The following is a 25,668-nucleotide window of genomic DNA, read 5'->3' on the forward strand; positions in this document are numbered from 1 at the left end:
TCTCTTACAGATCAGTAGTGAACAATAAGTGATTATTGTACAATTTAGAAGTTTGTGTAAAACACAATATAAGTTACCAAATTATTTAATTTGTTAAAATTTGTAGAACGAAATTTTGTAGAACTATTATCATCCATTTTTTCTTTTTTTCTGAATTTGAAAATTTTTTTAATAAAGAATGACAAATTTTCTTGGCCAATCTAAATTCAATATTTTTCTTTCCTATTCTGATTAAGTAATATTAGAAAAAGGAATGGAAAAATTTTTGAAAGTAAATTGAAAACGAAGCAATAAATTGATGGTAGTGAAGTATAGAGGAATGGTTACACTATTGAATCTGTTTGGTTTAATTTTTACAGGTCGAAGAGATTTTCAGCGATAATATTGTATGCAGCAGTAGGAGCATGTACACACCTCACCAAATCATTATGTGAATCGCTGTAGTGGACAGTTGGACAATTGAATGGATGGACAGAAGGGACCAATTCGAATTAGACACTTCTAATTGCTGCTGCTACTGCTGCTGCAGCATCAGTAGTAGTAGTTTTTGGGATTAATTTTTGTAATTAAAAATTGAAAAATTATTTATTGGCACTATCATCATCAAAAAATAATAAGATTATTTCTTTACCGAGTGTTAATTAGATCATATAGCAGAAATGAATTTCTATATGACGTTATCAGCGAACATAATGATATAATTACATATAATGTGATCATTCAGTTATTCATATCAATAAATTGTGTTTAGCAACAATTATAGCAAATATTTATTTATTTCCAATGAAAGTACAAAAACATTATTTCGTCAAAGTTAAAAAACGGATAATTATGATTGTTTATTAACTATAAAAGAAACAACGAATGAATTTCTTTTGAATAACACAACTGGTGGAGCAATAATTAACGCTATCAACAGGACAAATATTTTAATTTGACCAATTAACTCAATTTTCTTTTCAAGAATAAATATGAAGAACTACTGCTAGAAGTAAAATGAAATTGACAAATAAACAGATTAATGTAAATATGAGGCAATTAAAATTTGAAAATTTTACTAAGAAGACCAATGGTCATTCATTCACTCCTCTTCCTCCATCAATATCCTTCCTCACTTTCATATCCTTCCTACCTGTCCTTACAATTTTAAGTATGCAAATCCTTACAGTATGTACACAAACAATACAATTTTCCACCTTTCCAGCTCTTTCACTTCCTCTTTCTCTATCTTTCCCTTTCTTTCTTCCTTCCTATTATATGCACAATTTAAGTATTCTAGTAAGATTTATTTGCATAAATTTTATTCATCTAAATAACAAATACAATATGTTGCTATATGCCAAATGAAGAGATATTTTTGAATGAAAAATGGATTCATTCAATAATATCGTTTAAAAATGATGACGATAAAACTCAATCAAAGTATATAAATTATTTACAAAAGCAACAATAATAACAACTCCAATTCCCTTCCCTCTCTCCCTTTCTAATTGAACTATTTTCATCCATTCACTATTATCCTCTTCAATATCCTACATTTTCAAATAACCAAGTATTAAAATCTCACTCAAAATCTTCTTTTTTGGAAAGATCAAAACTTCACATTATTGATTCAATCCATATCTAATAATTTAGATATTTAAATTTTTTAGATATTAAAGATATTTAAAATATATTTCATGTAATATCAGCAATCATCATTTTAGCTCAATATTTTATAACATTTTTACGTTGCCCGAATCTACAATTTATCCCCTTTGCAATCATTTGATTTAGTAGTAATAATTTCGTAGTTCTTAAAAACATGAATGCATGATTCCAAAGATTATTTTTAAAGAGCATCGATCTGTCAACCAATCAGTCCTATTAATTATCAAAAATTAAAACATCAGAGAATTTTTCCTAAAAATACTACAAGTAGATTAATAAATAAGCATAAGGAACGAAATAAAATGAAACATTTTATTACGCATGAAAAATTTCATTCAATTTTGCAATCATCAAAAATAATTCCACTAAAAGTGAATTTTTGGACACTGTTCACAGACTAAAACAATACGATATACATTGCATATATTAATTTTGGCAGTAAATTACTTCTCCTTTCTTTTCTTTTTTTCATTTAGAAACAATTAACAAATGAGATAAAGGAAGAAAAGGAGAAAAAAGAAACGATTAAAAAAAATAAACTTGTGTGGACAAATAAACTGAGATTAGTGTCAATATAATATCATTTCAGCTATAAAGAAATAGCTATAGAATTGGAGTGAAAACCTGAAATTTATATAACTGATGAGTATTATTAAAAGATGAAAAAGCACTCCCAATTATTTAATTTAAACTATCAGATTTTAAGGAATAGATAAGTCTGATAGCTCATTTAGATTGCGCATGAATGATATGGTCAGAAAAGGACTTAAAATCAATAAAAAAACATCCAAAAATTTTAAATTGGAATCTTTCGCATAATTGAAAATTCTTCTAAAGTCTCAAAATGTTTGGTTTTCGCTAGCTGTCAAACAACTAATAAATGTTATAATATCAAACAGTAAAAGCCCAATATTAAAAATAAACGTTAGCAGTAGCTTAATATTACAGAATATTAAAAATGAACACTATCACACACTTCTGTCATTCTATCTCAGAGAGACTGAAAAAAAAAATCCCTAAATTTCTTACAGTAATTTTTTGAACTTTTTCATTAGCATTGCATCATATCACACAAAAATATAGATTATAATAAATAGAAATTAGATCTTCTTTGGAAATTTCTTCACAACATATACAAAAAAGAAAAAAATGATTTGAAAAAAGGAAGAACAAAGAAATTCATTGGCAAGATAATAGAAAGTTTCCATATAAATATTAAAAATCAATTATTTTTGAAAATATTTTCATAACACTAACAAATCAAGACAACAGATATGCATATTTCACAAAACTTTTGATCAAAAAAGATGGGAGAGGTAGCAGTATTGGCGACATTTATGAATGCAGAAAAAAAAAAAAGTGCTGAAAGGCATCGGATATCATACAATCGTTTCGATCAACAAACAACAGCACATCTGTTTTGCTGAAATGGAAAAAAACTCAAAGATTTTAATCGGAAACCTATAAGCAAAGTGAAAAAATGTCGACTTAGCTACATGTTTCGGGAATACCAAAAGAGTTATAGTCGTATTATGAATAGACAAAGGCCGAGAAACTAACGCATGAAATATACTTATTGCTAACTGCTAAACCATCCTAACTTACCTGACAGTATAAATGACTCGTTATTAATTTACTAAATATCCTTTCACAAAGTGATGATTACTGCTTTATAAAAAAAAAAAAGAAAAAGAAATTTACAGGGTAAAGACGAAATTGATCAAAAACACTGCAAAGATCGTCGAATGTGTACTGTTGAAGGACAGTGAAATTTGAAAGATCTGCTTTCCGGGCACATTGAACACAGTATACGGGAAATTTACCATTTACCTCACGAACAAACAAAATGTTCCAAACTTCGATCTGTAAAGAAAAAAGAAACCTCAGAGTTCGTTTATTTCTCAAAATTATTTTCTCATGCTTCACACTCATAACTGAGCAATAATTAAAGTGATCGAAAGCATAACAAAATATAAAACCAGAAATAATGTAACATAAAACTTAGAATACTAAAATGTATTACATGCAAACTGCATTTAAAAATTAACAAATGTGCTAATAATTTAAGAACAAGATAAAAGAAACGGGTTCCTGCTTTGTAAAACAAAGAAAGGGAACTTTTCCGTGAGCAAACATTTTTTTTCCGTTTAATATGGATATGTTTCTTAGTTTCAATCCTATATGTGAACGTCAAAAAAAAAAAAAAGTTTAGAGCTCACGAACTTCACAAGTAGAGCAATAATGCGATACTTCTCCTTTTTGCCTTGGATGCATCCGAATTGGCTTATCGTAGATACTAACCATATCAGCGATCATCTTACTGTAAGCCAATGATCGTATAAGCATTTGTTTAACTAACGTAAACATTTTTTGATTCGAGAAGCGTATATTTCGCGCCAGCTGCCATGTCAAATGTTGCATCGGTACTAATGATTTATAACCCTATAACGAATTCTTTTAATCATGAACTTAATTTCTTAAAAGCATTACAACAGCTCATATTAATAATGTACTAGATGAATGATCAAATGAATTGATGAATGAATACTTCTGGCATAGGAAACATATGTCGGAAATGTTATAAATAACGGAAACAGATTTATTTATCTGAGAGTTTATCTAAAGCGCGCAATAGTATCGCTGCATAGTAGTGAGGTCTCTGTGAAAATGTATGCTGTTATGCGGATAAAGAGAAATTATGTTATAATGCCTTTCTAAATAAGAGCAAGTAATTTCATTTTAAAATTAGCTTTCTACGACAACTTTTAAAAGTCAGCTTGACAACAAATCAAAATCTAATTAAAATTTCTTCTTCTCCCACATTATATCTCCTCCAGTAAAATCTATTAGTCAAATAACAAAATATATTTCTATATTTCAAACCCATTAACTCTTAAGTTTAACTAAGTATTGAATGTAGCCACTATTTCTTTTTCGAAAAGAAAAGAAAAAAAAAAAGAAAAGAAAAAAAAAAAAAAAAAAAAAACTTACATTAAGTTTGTTCCATTCATGGCAATGGACGGCCATTTCATACTGATTTGGTGTGGGTGGTCCAACATTCCATGCGACATTGTTACACCATCCGGTACTGTGTACCCAGTGAATACATCCACTACCCACCCAAACAACATCACCTGCTTTCTGGGTAAACCGATATACAGGAATATTTGTCTCTAACAACTCATCAATATCTGGCCACCACGATCCTTTCAGAAAGTTGAGTTTACGCCTGAAAACTCTCAAAAGTATTACAAGATATGTTTAATCTCATGTAAGACAGAAATCAATCAGACGATTGTGAATTACAAATACAAAACAAAGAGATAAAAATTATTTCAACTTGCCATCAGTGTTCATGGAACCACCTTCAACTTATAACCAGAAATATATCCCTGTAATTCCCATTCACTTTTTCAATATTTTCGCTCCCTAATTTCCTAGCAATAACAGCTTTATTGCGTAGACTAATTATAAGCATACTTTTCAACCATTTCATTGACTGCTGCCCAATATTCGTATGGAACACAAAACCATTCACAATCACCTGGACCAATGTTTACATTTACCGATGCCAAACAATTATTTTCAACATGTCCTGGAGTACGTGCACCTGGTACCTGGAACAATCAGCAAGTAATACTTCAAGATTCTGCATTCTTATTATATTCGAATCACTTTTTTTTCAGTCAGAAATTTACTTTTCAAGTAAATATTAATTCCTACAAGAATAAATTAATACTAATATATAAGATTTACTTCTTGTATTAAATAACACACCTTCATATACAGTTGAACAGTATTCATACCGTAGACGGTATGTCCAAGATGCGTTAACATATTACATGCCGCAACTAGTCGTGCAAAAGACGGCATTTTATTCAGTTCCGCTAACTGTGTTCTGAAACACAAATAATTCCACTTTTCTTTTCTTTTTTTCACTAATTTCATATTTAAAGTATTCCAAACACTTAACAAAGATTTCAATTGAAACAGAACAAAAGTATAAAAAGTTAAGAGAGATAGAATATCAAAATAATTTTCGTGAATCAATAAAAAACAATACAACTTCTTACTTAAATTTTCCTTCATCCGAAAGATCAACATTTGTTCCAAATTTGATCAATTTCATCGGCATTTGAGATTCCTCAGGTAAAGTAGCACGTCGGCGTTTCAATGAACCATTACTGGCATCTGTTGAAACACCACCAATACCACTACCACCACTACTACCACCACCTCCATATTTTGCGCTTGCTGCTCGAAGTTTCTCTGCTTCTTCCTGAATTTCAATCTCAAAAGTGTAAAATTTTTTAGTTTCTGCTTATGTTTTGATCTGAAAATCACTAGTCAGGATCGAATCATTCATTCCAGTACGCATCACAGCAATGATATATGATTCTAGATATAAATATTTTCATGTTTTTTCAAATTTCCATACAAATATGAAACTATTCCATTTAAACAAGATGATAATGACATTGTTATTAGATGGTTTATTATTAAAAAAACAGAATAGAACGATATCTTCTGCTGATTATTTTTAGTAATACTTCTTACTGCATCATAAAAAAATTCAATTAGCTGATATCTCCAACGATTTACATTCATGAAAATCTCGCTAATTATTAAAATACTAAAGACGCTACCTTTAAGCTATATTGGAATGATTGAGCCTGATACTGAGCATAATGTGCAATAGTAGTATAAGAACGAGTACTATGGCATATCCATGTTGGCTGTCCAAGATGATCAACATTTTGATCAGGAGGCATTCTGTACTGAGACCGTATCTCTACCTAGAAATCAGTGTTTTTTTTTTTTTTTTTTTGAAAGTATTATCACCTAGTAGTCAATGAAGCAGTTCAGAAATTAGTATTAAATAATTTCTAATAATGTCTCTCTGTTCCTCTAACTTAAAAAATTGTTTTAATATAGATAAGATTCTTTGGGGTTTTGTTCAGTTTAGATCAGAACTACAAATAAAAATTCCGTATAAGTAGACCTACATAGCTATATTCATCTCATATTCACATCATATTAATAAAAAGAGCATTGTGCCAAATCCTTGCTAACTGCTTTTGCCACTTAATTTTAAACTTCTCTTCTTAAATGATATCTCAAAAAAAAATATGACTGAAGCAAAATTGAAATATAATAAAGAATTGTTCTCAGAAATTTTCCGTAGTGTACTGAAAAAAAAAAGTGAAGGAATAAGTGCTGCACTTTACATAACCAAGCACAAGCAAAAAAAAAAAATCAGCTCTTTCGATTTACAACACAAAGCTTTTGAAAGATAGAAAATTCCTAACACAGAACTTATGGAAAACACCAAAATCACTCCACTAGTAATCTAAAGTAAGCTTATTTTTGCAAATATAATATATTCGATATATATTAGAACAAAAATGCTCTTTTGTAGTAAATTAAATTCTCCATAACAAAACAAACCTCATGATTAGGCGCAATTTCCAATAATGATTTTGTTGAAAATAATGAGAGGTCCATCTTTAAAGTCTGCGTCAAACCACGTATTAATGTAACTGCACTATTGTAACAATAATTTTGCAGCTCAATACTATGTGCTTCCTTTCGTGACTCTACCAGAATTACAGGTGTAGGTCGTAAAAGCTGAAAATAAATAATACGAATTGATCATCAAATTGCTGAAGAAATAATTGATTTCCAACGTACTATCGTTAATTGCTTCAAGCGAAGAGAATACCGCTGTAACATTGTCCCTACTTTATACTGTTGAAAATGTACAAAGCAATACTGCTGCTAATAATTCCTATTTCGAAAAATTGAAAATTGAACGAACTTTTTCAGGTAGAAATTTCTCTGTTTGTGGTACTTGTGGTAAGATTGGAGGCTTCATTCGTTCATCAAATATTTCAAAAAATTCACTTGGTTTATCAACCCTTTTCCTACATCTTTCCATCAACTCTGATGCAGTGATTGTAAGTGGTACTCGAACATCAGCAGTAAGCGAGAATGAATAAGGTAAGGGAGGCACTTCTTTAGTTAGTTTTACCTAAAATTTTGAATAAAACAAAATATACTGTTCTTAAAAATCCAGAAACTTTTGAAAAGTAATAAACATTACTCTATTTCCTTCAGCATTATATAATTCTCAGATTTACCATGTCTTTTTTGTCATCAGTGGTCCCCTTTTCGGCCGATTGAATCTTTAATGAAGAAGTTGAGGGTACAGCATCACCTGTAACAAAATAAGACATAAAAAAGGGAACAAGTTTTTATTAATCATTAAAAACAAATATATTTTTCATTTCAGAGTTAGAAATTTGGTGATTTCAACAGAAATTTAAACTATTCAAAAGTAAAAAAAAAAAATAATAATAATAATAATACACAATAATAATTAAAAATAATAATTGGAAAAAAATAATAAGTTACCATCCATAGGAATTTCTTTTTTGATACCGTTACTGGTGAAATCTTGTTCAACGTGTGTTTCTAACGATTGCTCGATATCATTTTTATTAATCTGTGTGTGTGAAGTAATTCAACTTTAATATAATTTATTCAGATAAAACATACATTGTGATCTGCACTTAGACAGTGGAGTTACAATCAGTACTGAAGTTATAATAAATTTCATTTATTATAACTCAGAAATCCTATTTCAATTTTCTTTGAGTGTAAAAATTATGAACTAACCTTTCCGTATTTACTTTCCAGCATCTCCAATAAAATACTTTCGCGTTCAGTAATTTCAGCTTTATTTGAGCGTAAAATATTCATTAGTTTGATTTGTAATTCCACTGACTCGTTCGTATTCTGTAAATGATAAGATACTGAAAGACGGTCAGTGCATACAGATTTTAATCAATCAGTTTTCAATCAGGAATTTAGCTAAATTATAGTTAAATTACTATAAAAGTAACTCAAAAATTGTTTGAAAATTAAAAATTATAAAATCATATAAATACCTGCGGCAATGCTAATGTAGCAGAAAGTAGCGGACTGCCGTCACGATAGCGCTGCTGCTTTTGCTGAAAAAAAAAATACAAATTCATTTTGTTTTTGTTTTTTCAAAAAGTGAAACCAAAAACTGTTAAAGGTAAGATAAACAACAATAATTGAAAAATGAAAAGGGAATGATTTCAGTAAGGCAATAAGAGAATATTACATTGAACATTCAAAAATCATGTGCAATTTACAGCAACAAAAAATATACCTTCAAGAACTCTTCTTGTCTTTGGCTTAGTTCCGCTGGAATGGAAAGTCTCCAAGCTTCGTTAAGACCAGGTAATCTGAAATAGTACAGAAATTTCTTAAAACAAAAACATTTAAGAAATATTCATTAATTTCTGAATACTAAACAAAGTAATTACTCGCTGGGTGGCAGAGATCGTAAATTTCCAATAAGCAATGACGATGGATGCAGCTCTTTTTCAAGCACACGTATCCTTGCTTTTAAAGCTTCCGGTGCGGCTGGAAACAATAAATTTTTGAATCTCAAATCACTGAATAAAAATTTTAAATTTACAATCAGCACTGTTTATTTAGTATAATGTGCTTTGCAGCATTTGCAGAGTAAAAACGTACCAATAATACATTTTATCGGTCGATTTAGGTACTACTCAGTAATAACTAATCAACAACGTTCAGTGTCTTTTGCCAGTTTATTGGAGCTATCACGATCGAACATCGTATCACAGCTGTATATTTACTTCTAATTCAGAAAATGTTCATATTAAATCTTATTTTTAAAACTTGAACTAACCTGGTTGACAATTCAGCGCTTTTTTAAAACAATGGAGTGCGTCCGAAAATTGACAGTTAACTTCGTACAATCGTCCTAAATCTGTCCAAGCTGCACTATGATCACGGTCTGATTGAACTGCACAAATAAACGCCTAGAAATCAGGAGTAAATTTAAAAATTATCGAGTCTAAATCGACTAGTAAGAGAAGCTAGAATAAAAACAACAGTAAGAACAATAATTTATCCAGCAATTCATGCAAAATCAATTTTTAACAACCAAAAACTGATCCCCTACCACGACTTAAAATCTTAGAAAATGTAATAGATATCAGAACTGGAATTACATAAAATAGTGAGTAAAGAAATCAGTCAACCTGCAAAGCATCCATTGGTTGACTTTGTTGTTGATATAAAACACCGATACTACACCACGTATCAGCATCTGCTTCTGATTTATCAATTGAATGTCTAGAAATGAAATAAAAAATTTGAAGTTTGTTGAAAAACTTCACAAAACCACAGCTTATAATAAATTTATCAAAGCATAGCAAATCTCTAGTATAATAAAATGATGTGATAAATAAAGCAAAATACAACTAATAAGTAACTGAACAATAAAGTCAATGGATAAAGTTATATATAAATTGAACTACCATCCAATACAAAGAATTTTTACTTCCCAAATAACGCTGCTGATACTATTCCCTTCAGAATACTTTATTACCCTAACCTACTTTCTCAGTAATACTACTAATCTGATCATTTGCAACTTTGGAGAAATATAAGATTGTTAAAATTATATCAAAATTTGTAACAAAATTTCATTCTATAAGCAACTTTATCTATGATACATAGATACATAATTTCAGAATTTTAACAATGCAGTAATTTTTTGTCTAATAGCAGTATCATAAAAACCTGTAATAAACAAATGCGTCGTGTGCTCTATCTTGTAATTCACCGTAGCAACGTCCTAAATAATAATATGTTTTCCCACAAGTGGGTTCCAGATCTTTGCTTTGAATTAAATAATTTTCCGCTTCGAAAATCTTTTGAGGTCTCTGTATTGGTGGACAATCTTCGCGGTAACACAACCAACCTGAAATATTCAGCATAACTACACCCTACTTTAACATATTCTTCACGTTGCTCGTGAAACAACTACAATATGATGTAGTTTATAATATCAAAAAACACTACTATCAGAATTTAAAAATTCGCTAAATTAATTGCACACAAAGTTCTTCAAATGGTCTTCAGTTATCTGCAAATAATTTCAATAATTCAACAAAAATACATTAGCAAATATTTTAGTGAAAAACTCAAATAGATTTAAGCTTGAAGCTATTCTGTGTAAAACTTTCATCACTTCCCCATAATCATAACAGTACAGAAATCACAAATAATTTGATCTGCCAAAAAGAGAAAATTTTAATTGTAAATATTCGGAAAAACAAAACTGAAAAAAAAAAAAAGAAAAAAAACAACGAGACTATTACAGATAATATCAAAGGGAAGACGTCATACATCTGTTTCATGAAAGCATATCCAGAAAACATATGTCATGTCATCAAAGAAAAAAAAGGAAAAAAAAAAAAAAAAAAAAAAACAAAATCAAAAAACAAAAAGCAAAACAAAAACAAATGATATATTACCAAGCTGTCTTAGGATCTGTGCTTGCAAACTGCTCGTCAATTGAACGGAATGGTCATTTAAGATAGTTCGATACTCAGTGGCTGCCCGATCAAGGTCACCAGCGATGTCGTAGCAGTGAGCTATGTTAAAACGCAATTCAACCTTCGTCAGGAATGTGCTTTCACGGCTGTCGTTCAGTGCTGCTGTGAAGTGCTGCAATGAATGATTTGAAACCACTGCGTCAATAAATTACTCAAAAGATATTTAATCAATGGCCAAACGGCACAATATAACGTATCGAAATGTAATTGTACGATTAAAAGTTCAATTATTTAGTGAAAATTAGAAAGTAATGAATTGCTAAAATCATTATCATATATGGATGTTCAAGTAATTATTAAGTCCTACTAGCTTAATTACTGATTAACAAAATTTTGGTGATTTTCCGCATTAAAATGAGCTTAACTTTTCTTCCTAATTTAATCTATGAAAGTTCCATTCATTTACTAGTGATTTGTTATATCCTAACTGCTATTCCATAATACCATGTTTAGTGGTAATCAAATTTCTAAGCAATTCCATTATCTCATGAAACCCATCAGCAAAAAGAATTTTTATCGTATTCTTTTCTCATACCTTCGTTTCATTACTGCTTTTTTTTTCTGACCAGCTGCTTAAATGACCACAGATCAAAATTTGCTACAATTTCGTAAGTTCGTTGTGAACCAGAAGAGGGTTTCTTTACAAATGAAAAAAAAAAAAAAAAAATGAAAATGACCCTTTTATGAATTTTTTATTCTATTATGCATTGTTTTATTGTAAGACAGAACCATATAAAAGTGGGATATTAAGCTTAATCAATTCTTAGGGAAACAAATTTTGCAGAACATTGACACTTAGTATAACAGTATTTGATGAGTATTTTACCAGCCTAATGAAAACGCTACTACCTGCAATGATGATTTTGATTAAACTGGAAATAATTCAATATAATATTATTATTTCATAAAGTTCTAAATAAAGGATTCAAAAATCCAAAAACCTTGACAGCAAGTTCGAAAAATTCCAAATTTTTGTAAATAAATCCTAATCTGGAATATATTTCAACTGTAAATTCGTGATTTGGATGTGAGTAAAGAACACGATTGAATGCTTCGCCAGCGCTGAAATTCAATGCAAACGTAGAAAAGAAATTTTGCACATAACTGAGTATATAAATATCTATAATTAAGATTAGAACTGAATTAAATAGAATTAGAAAAAATTACACTAATATATTATTAAATCAATTTATTTTAAGGAAGAAAGATGGAATGAATAAATCACAAAGACGAAAATAATGCAAATTTCATCTATAAAATTCTAGCAAAAAGTTTAAATCTAATTCAATTTATATTCAAATTTATGAAAATTTTACGAGAAACAAATTTCGATAAAAGAAAAAGGCACATATAGAGAATAAAGTTTCCATTTTTCTATGCCTTCAAGTTCAAATGGATTTTCCTATCATCCTGATTAAGTTAACAATGATCAATGGAACAAGGAACGATTAGCCCGTCACCATGGGAGCACTTCAAAACATTTCTCACACCGTAAATATTTATTGATGTAAGCAAACGTAAAAAGCGAAAGGATGATTTTGATATCCTTCAAAATTGATCAATATTATTTGCGCATAAGCAGGTCTCTATAGGGAGTTCTCAAATAAAAACGTGGAAGTATTTATTCGTTCATACTACATGTCCAAAGGTAATGTCTGAACGAGATCAAGAACAGTAGGGCCATTCGGACATAGCGTTCGGATAGACAATAAGCGAATGAAAGCGAAAATTAAATCCATATTTTTTAATTTGAAAAGTGATTTCTTGAAGAGAACTGTCTAGATGAAAATAGAATTTGATAGGTTTCAAAGAATATAGAAACCAATTTTGCTCTTTTTACACCTTTGTAAGTTATCCATAAGGTTCTGATATATTGAGAAAATATAAGCTAAAATAATCCCATAAAGGGGTAGATACATCGGTCACTAGGTCACAACACATGCAAATCTAACATTGTGCGTAGTGGACACAACCACATGTTTGGAGATGCGGGACGCATAGAATAATAATAAGCCAATCGATCAGGTCAAAGAAGAAAAAAGTGTGAGGAAGAGGATGTGCGAGGGACACTTCTCATCTTACCCCTCATTTCCTCCTAGCTTTTCTATAATATCCAAGTCTAGGATGAAGAGAGGAGGGGAAAGAGAAATGAATGACCAGTTAAAGACTAGACGTTGTTGTGGTCTGCAGTTAAGATAAAAAGATAATAGAATGAAAAGGACGAGAGAGCCAGCATGTCGAATGTAGAGGGCAAAAACATATCAGGGAAAATGCAAATTACTGTGTGAAAAATCAGCCATGGATTGTTGAAAAAAAGATATTAAAAGTAAAAATGAGGAAGGAATGAAGGCAAAGCGAGCAATGCAGTCCACTATCGCTGACCATCTGTTCAATCAAGCGATTTGGAAATTTTTGATAGCCACTATTTAAAACTGCATTAATTTAAACATTTAAAATGGAGGGGACAGCTGCCTTTACGTCGTGAAATAAGGAGCTGAATGAATTGACCAATAAAACGGTACGATTGCAATTTCTATACATTCAGTTTCTACCTCCAAAAAAACTGGCTCGCTTTTTCATTTCTTATTCCATCCTTTAGTGTTAGAAATCCTTTAGTGATAGAAAATCCCTTAGTATTAAGCTTTTAAATAATAAAATTCGAAATTATTTCTTCAGCCCTCCCTTCTCATGATTTTTCGCGTGAAAATTTCACTTAAAAGAAACTTGGAAAGAAATATTTTAGATTTTACTAATTTAAAAACTTATCATTCAAAGACTTATCAGAATGTTAAATATTTCAAAACAAATTCAAAAAAGTTGGATTTTCAATGCCTTCTTTGTAGATCTTCATCAGAACGGCTTGAATTAAGTAAATGAAGTAATGAAAGAAAGTAAAGATGTAAAAGAAATATGAGTCATTGTTACAAAAGGTCAATAGAAGAACATAAAATATGGAATAATTATTTGTGACATTTATCTAAAATAAACAACTGTTCATAACCACATGTGAAAAATTTTCTCTTAACTTATTTCTTCAATTTCGAAACACGAAACAAAATGACCCTTTTTTGATAATCTTTTCCAATTACCAACATTACTTTCTAATTCCAATGTTCTTCGCACTTATTACAATTAGTGAGATTACAAAATTAAGTAAAATATATTTTAAAAAAGAGAATAACATATAAACACGTAATATAGAATGCATAATTCTGTACAGGATGCTTATTTCAAACGATAACCATATACTTTCTAATTATACTGCAACTTCGAATTAAATTTAAATAAGCGGTTTCAGACTACTTTTGTCTTTTTAAATAGAAAACTTTGCGATAGCTATAACTAATAACCGATAACACTTACATTTCAAATGCTTTGAAATGGAAATAAACCATTCCGAGACCAAAATATGAGGCTGGTACTTTCCAAAATCCATCTTTGTTTAGATTGTAAGCTTTCTGATAAGCTGATAATGCTTTAAAAAAGCATGATAAAAATTACTATAGGTACTCTTTGATTACAACTTTTATTTCGGATCGAATAATGACTTGTCAAACTAATTTGGTTCAAAATAAAAAGTCTTATTATTCACATAAGTCAGCATTTTTGTAGCAGGAATTTCAATCTATTATTAATATCGTATATCAGTGCAACTATAACATGAATTTATTTGATGGATTATATTGTCACAATTTATATCCCTCATTTCATTATTTCATGATCAAAATAAAATAAACATACCCCTAGGAAAATCTTTTGCTAACAAACTAATATGTCCAATTTTCAAATACACTTTATAAATTTTCATATCATCTTCTTTAGCTTCGACAAGCTTGATCAATTCATTATCTAAATTCCGTATGCCCTGCAACAGGAAATAATTTGATATTCATGAACTAAAATTAACGGATTCTGATGAGAAAGAAGTAAACTTTCCTAATTAAAATTCAGTTTTAATAATTTTAAACAAATTTCTAATCTTTTTTTAAATCTCACATTTCTATACGAAAGAAAAGGAAGAAAGATAAACATCTAATTTTATACTAAAAAAATAAACACATGTAATTTATTAACATCATTTCTGGAACAATTGCTCAAACTGCCACCATTAACAATTCGCATTACTTATCCTAATAAACCATTATAACAGATAACTGTATATAATTTTGTATATGACAGTATAGTTTAATACATTTTCGTTATTATATTTTCATATATTTTAGTATACAACAGATATTACTTTATGTATATTATAGTCATAGAATTTATTTAATAGCAAAAATTGACCACATTGAATATTAACTTAGATCATTCTAATTAGACATAAAAAATTAACTAACCTTATAAAGAAGAGATTTGTCGAGTTCAGATAATTCGCCCTTTTTATTCCAAAAATGGATAAAGTCAAAGCTAAAAATATCCAGTTATACAGTGTTATGAATGAAAGAAATGTATGAAATGCAAAATTATTTGCTTGAAAGCGAATGAGTCGTATTTTTTTAAAAGAAAAGAAAGAAAGAAAAAAGAGCAAAAAATAAACATTGCAGAATTTTGAAAAAATATAATGTAAAATCTTTGAAACTAAAAGAAATATGGAAATGTTTATAACAAATGAATAAATAAGGAATATATAATTTTATTAGATAAAATTTAATTACCTGTCCAATTTGACAAATCTAATTTCTTCTGCACATGTAAATCCTGGCTCATATGTGATATTCATAGTTCAATAAGTTATACGTTCATTACCTTCCTAAACTTGAAGTCCCTCTAATTTAAGCGTAACAAAACCCATAATACACGGAACACACGTAACGGAAATGAACTACTTCGTAGCAATTAAAAATGTTGGCCACTATGAAACTTCTGAAATGGTTGCATCTCAGCAACAATACGTGTGTGTGTGTGTGTGTCTGTCTGTCTGTATATATGTATATATCAGTTAAGGTGTATGCACATAATATTTTGCTTCTGTTTTGTTAAAGTTCAGGAAGATTACGTATTTTCAGTACTTACATATGTTTATTACGTTTAGCATTCATGCGTATTACGCTTGACACGTGTTCTTGTTTTGATACCTGTATTTGTAAAAATTACGTCTGCCAATGCTTTCTAATATTCAAAAAATGCTTTAAAATAAGAATTTAATCGCACTAAATATTGAATCTCAAAATCTATGCTACTTTTCTGGAAAATTTGTGAAAAAATTGCCTCTACCAATCGAAATTTGCATTAAATGGTTATTATATCATGCAAACAATTCAAATGATATAATTTCTAAAATAAATAGAAATTGTATCAGTTCCTGAAGATTCGATTGACGTCTTTCTACAGTTATTCACTTTTTTCTTTCTTCGGAAAAAGTAGAATAATTCGGCTTGAGATTGAAGTTTTGCTTTAAATTTTAATTTTAATTCATTTGTTTAATAATCAGTTGCGGAGCAGTTTGATGAATCATATATCGTTCACTATAAATTACAAATATTTTTTAGAATTCCTTCTGGAATTTTCAAATTTTACCCACTTGTAAAGATCAAATTAAAATGCTATTCTAGTGCAAGCAATCAATTATCATTACTAAACGATTACCAATTGTAATATTAAACTCTTATCGCAAGAGCAAATAATTTTTAATATTAAATTCCCATCCCAAGAGAAAATGTTGAATTAAATAACAAATTATCATATTTTTTTCCTCATGCATAAAATAGAACTGCTATTGTATGAACAAAAATAGCACATACAAAATGGCTATTGCTGTGTTTAAAATAAACGAATAATTGAAAGATGTGATTCTTATTGTCTAAGCAAATGATGCACGAATTGTAAATTTTAACTGTAATGTAAATAATTCATCGATTCATTCATTTCATTTACACTTTATAGCACAACAATAGAGCGGAACATATATATATATATATAATGAAAAAGTGAAATATATAAAAATAAAAGAAAATAAATAAAAAGAATGAAATTACAAGGAATGCAGCAAATATAATAATAACAACAAGAAAGAAAGAAAAATCACCAGGGATTGTAACTGTAATTGAATTGAATTGAATTAAATTAAAGCAAATAAATAGCAGTAATGTTTAGATATAATACACCTAATAAATGAGCATAACAATAGCTCTTATTTGTATGAATAAAATACTTCTACAATAAAATAAATTAAATTTGCAAATAGTTTTCTCACTTCATTTTTTTTTTTTCAGAATTGTTATAAATAGAATGAAATAAAATTCATTTTGCTTATTCTTCCAATGTTTGAAAAGTTATTGTTGTATAAATATTAACCTAACTTTGTAAACAAAACAAAAGAAAAAAAGGAAATTTTGTAATCAAAGAAAAAGAAATTTTATATTATTTATTTTATTGAATAAATTTTCAAGTCTTTTTCCTTTTTTCTTTCTTCCTCATTTTTACCTTTTCATTAATAACCTAAACAAATCGCTATTAATTGATCTAAAGGTGAGAAAAACTTAATTAACCAGAGGTGAAAAGAGAGAAAAATCATAAAATAAATAAGTAGTACACTAAATTGTTGCAAATAATTCAGTAGATGAAGAGCTTTCAATAATTGTATTTAATGGTGTCGCTGTTGTTGTTGTTAATGATTTTGCTAATATTGTATTTAGTACACCTGCTGATGGTATTGTTGCCGTTGTTATTGGTTTTGTTGTCGTTGTTGATGATGATAGTGGTGATGGTGATAAGCTTCCTAGTGAATTCTGAAAAATAAAAAAATTATATTATGATAATTGGACAAATTTTTTTTGACATAACAATAACAATAAGTAATAATAATAGTGATAACAATAATAATAATTGATAATAATTTAGCAAGGAAAAATATATCAGTTAAGAGTAATAATAGTAGTACATACTTATATTTATATTCAAAAAAAAAGTAATGGTTTAACCTCTGGACAACTGTATGAACGTGTTTGTAGCTGATCATTTGTAGTGATATTATTATCCGGATCTTCATCTGATATAATCGGCACAAATGTTGGTGATCCGGAAGAGGGAGATGAACAATAAATACCATTTGAATTGTTACCATTTCCATCCACAACACTACTGCAATTAGAATTTTAAATATTCGTCATGAACGAATGATTTCAAATTATTATTTCATTTGAAATGATTAACATTATGTAATTTTTTTAAATTTTAATTTCAAGTAAAATAACTCACCCATCTGTGGTTGTGTCGGAAGAACGAATACTATCAGTGGAAATTGTTGAAGCCCAAGATTGTGGGCGCATCGGTCGATGTTGTTGACTTAATCGATCACGATGCGTTACACGTTCACCAACTATCCTAAAATAATAAATTCCAGATCTTTTTCCTTTTTTTTTTTTTCAGATTTGAAATTCAAAACTCGTTTTATTATCATAACCGAATTTACAAAGATTAAAAGTTCAGGTAAACAATCAATTAATTGTTTAGAACGATTATTTTATTCATGAAAAGTTCAATACAATTAGTTTCATCCACCCATATTAGAGATATTTATAAGCATATAATGAAAATAAAAAAACTTAAGTATTACCTATAAAGTCGTTGTATCCATTTTATCCGAGCAGATTCATCAATAGGTTGCACTACATATGCTTCATTTTTCGTCTCATCCCAAACTTCAAAACGTGCAGATGATGTCTTTGATGTTTCCGAGAAGCCAAGACTACACGTCTGAAATGATCGATGTTTCTAAACTTTTTTCTTTAAAAAAAAAAAAAAAAAAAAAGTGTATGAGAAATAAAAGTTATAAAACTTGATTAAATTAACAAGTTTTAATTAAATTAATTTCAATAGCAAAAAAAAAAAAAAAACTAATAATTATTTACTTACTGGTATAGATAACTTATGTTCATAATATTCAGAAGCGTACGGCAAAGATTGTGATCGTTTTTTGCAAAATAATAAACCACCATCAAATAGGAACAAATGTCGACGTTGAGGTTTATTAAGACGACGAGTTCTCTTCTTGAATGGATAAATGTCACATTCATTTTGAAGTCTTAATGGACCCATTTGACATAAATCACCCTAAAATAAATCCAATCATTACTTTTTTAAAATGAATTTGTATATTTTAAAGTGAATTATATGATTCACATAAAGAGTTAAATTCATCACGACTTTGGAATTTAAATTAGTCATGATTTTTTTTCTTCGAAAAAAAAAAAGCAGATAATAATTACTACAAATCCAGCAATATGTAATTGATGCATTGCTGTATTAAGCTGAGCCAAGAGATCTAACATAGAGGCTAAAGCTTCATCAACATGAGGCTTAGCCTGATCTGAACAGTGACGGTGTACTTCCTGCAAAATGACAAAATATGCAAGTTATTGAAATAATGAACAATCAATTGTTTAGTAAAAAAAAAAAAAAAATAGCAAATGTTTAGTAAATTTAGATGTGAAATGATTGAATAATCTTTGATTATTGCAGAAACTTAACTAACTAGTCATGCTATTCATAAGTTAAATAAATGATATTTCTTTGAATCAAATCAATATATTAAAATTTTTAAAAAGAAAATAGTTTATAGATAACTGATAAGGAATAAAAGGAGATGAATGTCCAATTTTAGGCTTTTGTTAATGATGAGCTTAATTACTTTTAACAAAAGTTGATATTTGGTAATCCTTTGCACCGGTTTCAATAAATAAGCACTTAATGGTAATGGATGTCCAGCTCGTTTTTGACATTCCTAAAATTTTAATTAAATATCTAAATTAAGATAATTATACAATTACTATTTCATATAGCAAGCATTTTCTTATTACATATTCTTTCATATATAACTTTTATGATATGTGCAAAAAAAGACAAGTAATATCACTTTTTTTTCAATTATTTCTTTTGTTTCTTTTCATGTGTCAAATCTAAGAAAAAAGTATTACATAAAATAAAAATTAAAAAAAGACCATAAAAAATTTAGCAACCGCTCCGTCCGGCTGTTGTTCCCGTCGTAATGCTTCACCTAAGGGTTTATTTTGACAGTAATGATGATAAAGTTGAAGGAATTTATTACGATGATTGAGAAAACATCGGCATATTTCGTTTATTGAATTTCCCGCAGCCAGAAAATCAGCCAAAAGATAGTTACTGTGAAAATTCAACTGCAATATGGAAATTAGATGAAAATGATAAGTAAATAAATAATAAATAAGTGAATAAATAAAACAATGATAAGTAAATGAATATTAAATAGGTAAAAAAATAAGATGATGAAACAAATAAATTATTAAATATATCACTGCAATAAAAATGATAAATAAGTAAATAAATAATAAGGTAATAAGACTAACCAAGTCAGGAATATTACCAAATAATATATCAGAACGATCCCTTAAATGAGATGTTATTAAATGCTCATTTTCAGGTGCCTCAAATGGTCTAATATAAAAATCAACGATTGATTTTAATTCACGAACATAACTTTGTTCCGTATTTACCTGTAAAATTTAAAAATTATAAATGAATCAATGAAGCAATTAACTACAAGAAAAATTGGAATTCATTGAAAAATAAATTATCGAATAAACCGGAACCGTATTAAATGCTGAAAAAAAGCACTTCTCATGGTGATATAAAATCAAAAAAAAAAAAGGATACGAAAATTAAAAATTATTCTTACTAATTCAGAGATGGCAAAATTTAGGAGTGAAGCAGGTTGATCAAATCCAATTGTCGCACCACCAACACCACTACTACTACTATCACTGCTATTACCAACTGGACCACCATATTCAGCATTTTTTCCACATATGAATGCATTTTGAGGATTGTCATGAAGCACTTCAATTTGACGCTGCAATATGACAAAGAAAAAACTTAATTGATTAATTAATTATATTTCTTCTTATATGACAATTGTCAAATAATTACTTAATTAATAACATTTCAAATAATTTTATATTATGGTAGGAAAAATAATATGTTTAAGCCATATATACATATGTACATTTCCATTTTTGACCTTTGTTTGGACTGATAAATTTGAAATGATAAACATCGATAATAAAATTCAGGAACATTCTTTTCATATTTTCTATTTCTTGTTTTATAAGACGTTTCTTCTAATAAACAAAGTGATCATCCGATTATCTTATAAACAAATCTTTTCTTCCTTACTTATCATCATTAATTTGAAATAAATTAAATTGAAATAAACTGAGGAGAAAGTAAAGACAAATACAACGAGGAGAGAAAGAGAGAGAGAAAAGAAGAGAAAATGAAGAACTGACGATAAGAAAATCAAATAAAAACAAAAAAAAAATTAACCATCTAATTATCACACATTTTTCCTTTTTTTATACATCATCATGAATTACAACTAAATCGAATTCAATTGAATTAAATTAAAACAAGCATGAGAAATAGGAAAGATGAAAAGAGGTAAAATAAAGAGGAACGGAGATAAAGAGGGAGAGAGAGATAACGAGATAAGAAGAATTAAAGATACGAGGATAAAATAAAAATGAAAATGAAACAAACAAACAGGGAAACAAATATCGTACCGTTTGCCGAATAGGTGCAGACCATGATTTCGATTTGCGTATGCGTGATTTGAAAAACATCACAACATCAGAATTATTAGAATTAATTAGATTGGTATGCTGCTGAAATTAAAGAAAAATAACAATGATACAAATGAATGAATGATGAAAAAGAAGGAAAAAGAAGAAAACTTAGCGATAATAAAGTAAGGATGTTTGAAATAAAAAATAATAAATTTGAAATAAAATGATGAAAGGAAAATGTTTGACAAATAATTAAAATAAATGAATGATTATTTGTACAAAAATATTTGAATTAATTGATTATAATATGCATTAACAATTAATAAAACTTTTCATTTTTTTTTTTAGTCGTTGAAAACAAAATGAGAATGCGTAAATTATGGGTGAAAAATTGGTTGATTTTTTTTTTTTTCAAATTTAGCACTAAAACAATTTAAAAAAAAAAAAAGAACCGCTGAATTGTTAATGTGCAAAAAATTAAAATTACTTCCAATAATGCGTGAAACAAAAACAAAAGAATAATTGACTTTCGAATTTAGTTGTATTTCAAAAAAAAACACCGGTTGTTTTTTGCATCATAGTCGATGATAATTAATTATTAATTATTAAGTGTTAAGCAAATAATAGATAAATAACCAAATGAATGAATGAGTGAGTGATAACAACATATTTCATTATCAGTGATAACAAACTGATTTAGGAGGAGAAAGAAGATGAGAAAAGATGATGAAAATTGAAATATAAATGATTTTGGTGTTGAAGTAAATATGAACCATTTTCATTAATAAGAAAAAGAAGTTGCAGAAATTAAAAAGGAAAGAAATAGTTCAAATAGTACTAGTTTTTATCCGAGGGAAAGGGAAAGAGAGAGAGAGGGAGAGAGAGTATATTAAGTTAATAATGAGAAAAGCCTGAAAATGAAAGTAGAAAAGGCAAAAAATGAAGAGTTCATTATATTAAAGACTCTAAATATGCACTTCAACTTCAACCACTTCATTGAACGCAGAATAGCTCTTTCAATTTATCATTTCTTTCTATCGAATATTTATTCAAAAATTTTTCGATCCATTTTAAAAAAAAAGAATTTAACGAAAATAAAAAAAAATTTTTTTATTTTCTTAAATATTGACAAATTTTATTGGAAGTTAACATAGTAAATCATAAACTTAGAAGAAGACGAGAAAGAAATATTTCATAACCAAAAATCAAACGTTTCAATAAAATAATGCTAAAAACCGGGAAAAATAATTATTAATTCTTATCAAATAATACATACTCAAAAAAAAAAAAAATGAGAAAAGGTAATAATTTCTGTCAAATAATATTACCAATCAAAAATGTATAAATATCAAAGAATAAAAATAAAAATAGAAATGTTAAATTGATAAAATTATTAGCAATAATATATAATTTTAATAAATGAATAATTCAGTCATAAATAATGATAATATAATAAATGAGTGATAACAAATAATAAGAATATGAAATAAATGAAGAGAATGATAAATAAAGATATCATTTATGTAGAAATGAATGATGCAATGATAAGGATATAGGTGACCTCAAAAAATATGGTTAAAGGAGGAGAGAGAAAGAGAAAGAAAGAAAGAATGAATGAGTGGTGGAATGTATTCTGATACTATCATACAAGTCCCATCCTTTTGACTATCCGTTTCATCCCGCGAAATTTCAATTGCAACCATTCTTCTTCCGTATTCTCCTACTTAGCTTCTTTAAAGACAAGGAGAGAAAGAGAGAAAAAACTAAAATTATGCATAAATAAAATAATTATTGATTATTACTTATTAAAAAAAAAAAAAATGGAATTAAAAATTGACATGATAAGAAGAATAATGCACAAGTTGGATTAATGGGCTAAATTTAAATTAGACTTGAAATAGATGAGTAAAATAAATTTAATTCATAATTTCAACTAATGGAGGTATGAAATTGAGTATAATAGTTTTGTTTTTGCTTCAATAAACAATTCTAACACAATCATAGGACAATGATAACGATAATGGTGATGATAAAGATGATAACGACGATAATGCAAAAGATCAAGAAATATCCCACTTTCGAAATTATTTGTTCCAATTTGGCAATTTATTAATATTAGCGATAATCTACTATCATTTTATATCACTTCTATTTTATCACATCATAATCATTTTAAGTCATCAATTTAAATTTAGACCATTTTAAAACAAATATTAACAAAAACTCAAAATTAATTAATTAAACTATTTTTCTTTTTTTTTGCTCATTTCATACTAGATTGGATCTTAGCTATCATTACAAAACACATATACATTGTGTAGTTTTTATTAATTTAACGTTAATTTCAAAAATAATAACAATTATCAATAGAAACGATAATGTGAAATAGATTACTGCCAATAAATTTACATAAATCTTTTTTAAAGACATTCGTTTACTTTATGTTGATCATTTCTTATTATTATTTACATTATTGAATATCACAAATAATGAATAGTTAATTTTCTCTTATTCTATCAATTTTGATCCTTTAATTATCCTTTTAACGGAAAATACATGAAAATTTTTAATGGTGAAAAGAAAAATTAGAAGGAAATAAAATGCTGAAAAAGGAAAAAGATGGAAAGAATGAGGGAGGGAGGGATAAAGAGAGAGAGAGAGAGAGAGAAGAAGCGAAAAGAGAGAAGGGAAAACGAGATTATTGAAATTCATTAAATGAATAAAATTTTATTGAATATATGTGATGGAAGTTTAGAAATGAAAAAACTTGTACAATTTTGAAAAAAGTCAACTGACTTTGATTTTAATAAACAAATGGCATTTTTATGAAATTTATCGTTTTTATTAAAGAACATAAAATGGCATAACATTATTTTACTGATATATTTTCTTCGTTAACATTTATGAATACAATTTGTTCAATATCAATAAAACAATGATTAAATTTGTTTTCATATCATTAAATAATTGTTTACTGTCTGTTTGTGTTAATCTTTACGTATCTTTTGTTGATTAACTTTTTTTAAATTCGAAAAAAAACACTTGATATTTTTAAAGTTAATTAATTAATATTAATCAAAATAATAATTGAACCAATCATATTTAGTTCATAGCACGGTTTTATTCTTTATCAATATTAATATTCTATTGTCAATTCTTTTCTTTTCTAATTTATAAAATCAGGAAAAGGACAAGAAAAGTCTAAATAATCTTGCATAAATTTTTTTTTAACAATATTAATTAACAAACTAATTTCGCTTGACTAATTTCTTTGGTTAAAAATTATTGCTTGATAATTTTTCATTCATTCAACATCTTCCTCCTTCCTTCTTCCAGGAAAAAAAAAGCAACAACGATAAATGTCATGGTTAGCTCAGCATTTGCAAATGTAATTTTCGCTTGAAAAGACTTCCAAAATAAATTGATTTGAAATTAAATAGAATGTAAATGAGTGCTAAAAAAAGCCATCATATGGCACTTGGCCTTCAATTTCATATAGTAATATCCTTGAAAAAAACAAAAAAATAACGGTTTTTTCCGCCCTTTTTTCATTCTTTTGTCCTTGCATGTATTCCTTCAATGGCATCCTATTATCATATGTCAAATTTTAAAATTTAAATTTCAAACTGAACAAATTTTAAACTCAAAAATTAAAATTATTAGTTTATCTGACCAGAATTTGAAACAATGAGAGAAAATATCTGACCCTTTTGAAATGTTTTCCATTTCTGCTCAATTCATTTTCATCCATGCAACATTCATCAACAAAATGTGACAACGGTTCATTTGAATCATCATCCGGAAAATCGGTAATAGTATTCCGGCTAGATTTGCATTCTCTATTCGATGTGTAATTTGCTTTTTGCTTTGCACGAAGTGAAAGATGAAATACCTGGCGTCTGATCATTCCCAAACGATCATGCCCTAATGTACACTCCTACATAGCAAACCTCAAATATCAGACAAAAATGATCAAAAATGAATAATTCAATGCGAGGAATATCAAAGTTAAG

The 25,668-nt window shown here is 28.0% G+C and overlaps 2 protein-coding genes and 1 non-coding gene across 6 annotated transcripts in view; all 3 read right to left on the bottom strand.

Annotated features, from left to right (window-relative positions):
• Positions 1 to 3,046: 3,046 nt before the first annotated feature.
• Positions 3,047 to 15,837, bottom strand: Bm3036 (jmjC domain containing protein; the record flags this gene model as incomplete). Its single annotated transcript, XM_043074953.1, has 25 exons — positions 3,047 to 3,073; positions 3,352 to 3,513; positions 3,874 to 4,092; positions 4,642 to 4,879; positions 5,131 to 5,267; positions 5,428 to 5,548; positions 5,724 to 5,929; positions 6,297 to 6,446; positions 7,099 to 7,278; positions 7,469 to 7,681; positions 7,791 to 7,867; positions 8,065 to 8,155; positions 8,329 to 8,448; positions 8,601 to 8,663; positions 8,849 to 8,924; positions 9,006 to 9,105; positions 9,398 to 9,530; positions 9,753 to 9,846; positions 10,297 to 10,477; positions 11,034 to 11,226; positions 12,056 to 12,176; positions 14,478 to 14,589; positions 14,856 to 14,979; positions 15,455 to 15,524; positions 15,773 to 15,837. The coding sequence occupies 25 exons, from the start codon at positions 15,835 to 15,837 to the stop codon at positions 3,047 to 3,049; spliced, it is 3,273 nt and encodes a 1,090-aa protein (XP_042930887.1).
• Bma-mir-5876 lies at positions 13,180 to 13,263 on the bottom strand. The gene has a single exon (XR_006228206.1). It is a non-coding gene; the product is annotated as a pre-microRNA Bma-mir-5876 (primary transcript).
• A 1,813-nt stretch (positions 15,838 to 17,650) lies between the features above and the next one.
• The window catches only part of Bma-cgef-1, a gene marked incomplete at both ends in the record, with an annotated part of 38,862 nt that continues 30,844 nt past the window's right edge, over positions 17,651 to 25,668 (bottom strand). Inside the window, 12 exons of one of the 4 annotated variants that reach the window (XM_043074956.1) lie at positions 17,651 to 17,845; positions 18,038 to 18,197; positions 18,315 to 18,401; positions 18,673 to 18,812; positions 18,972 to 19,169; positions 19,325 to 19,447; positions 19,747 to 19,839; positions 20,075 to 20,237; positions 20,367 to 20,388; positions 20,458 to 20,587; positions 20,770 to 20,943; positions 25,362 to 25,562. In XM_043074956.1, the coding sequence (XP_042930890.1) occupies positions 17,651 to 17,845; positions 18,038 to 18,197; positions 18,315 to 18,401; positions 18,673 to 18,812; positions 18,972 to 19,169; positions 19,325 to 19,447; positions 19,747 to 19,839; positions 20,075 to 20,237; positions 20,367 to 20,388; positions 20,458 to 20,587; positions 20,770 to 20,943; positions 25,362 to 25,562 (1,686 nt within the window). Of the gene's footprint in view, positions 17,846 to 18,037; positions 18,198 to 18,314; positions 18,441 to 18,672; positions 18,813 to 18,971; positions 19,170 to 19,324; positions 19,448 to 19,746; positions 19,840 to 20,056; positions 20,252 to 20,366; positions 20,389 to 20,440; positions 20,588 to 20,769; positions 20,944 to 21,652; positions 21,755 to 25,361; positions 25,563 to 25,668 lie in introns of those variants that run through there. The other 3 variants (XM_043074957.1, XM_043074955.1, XM_043074954.1) reach the window with 3 other exon arrangements.

Source organism: Brugia malayi, assembly GCF_000002995.4.
Source record: "Brugia malayi strain FR3 genome assembly, contig: Bm_v4_ChrX_scaffold_001, whole genome shotgun sequence".
Lineage (NCBI taxonomy): Eukaryota > Metazoa > Nematoda > Chromadorea > Rhabditida > Onchocercidae > Brugia > Brugia malayi.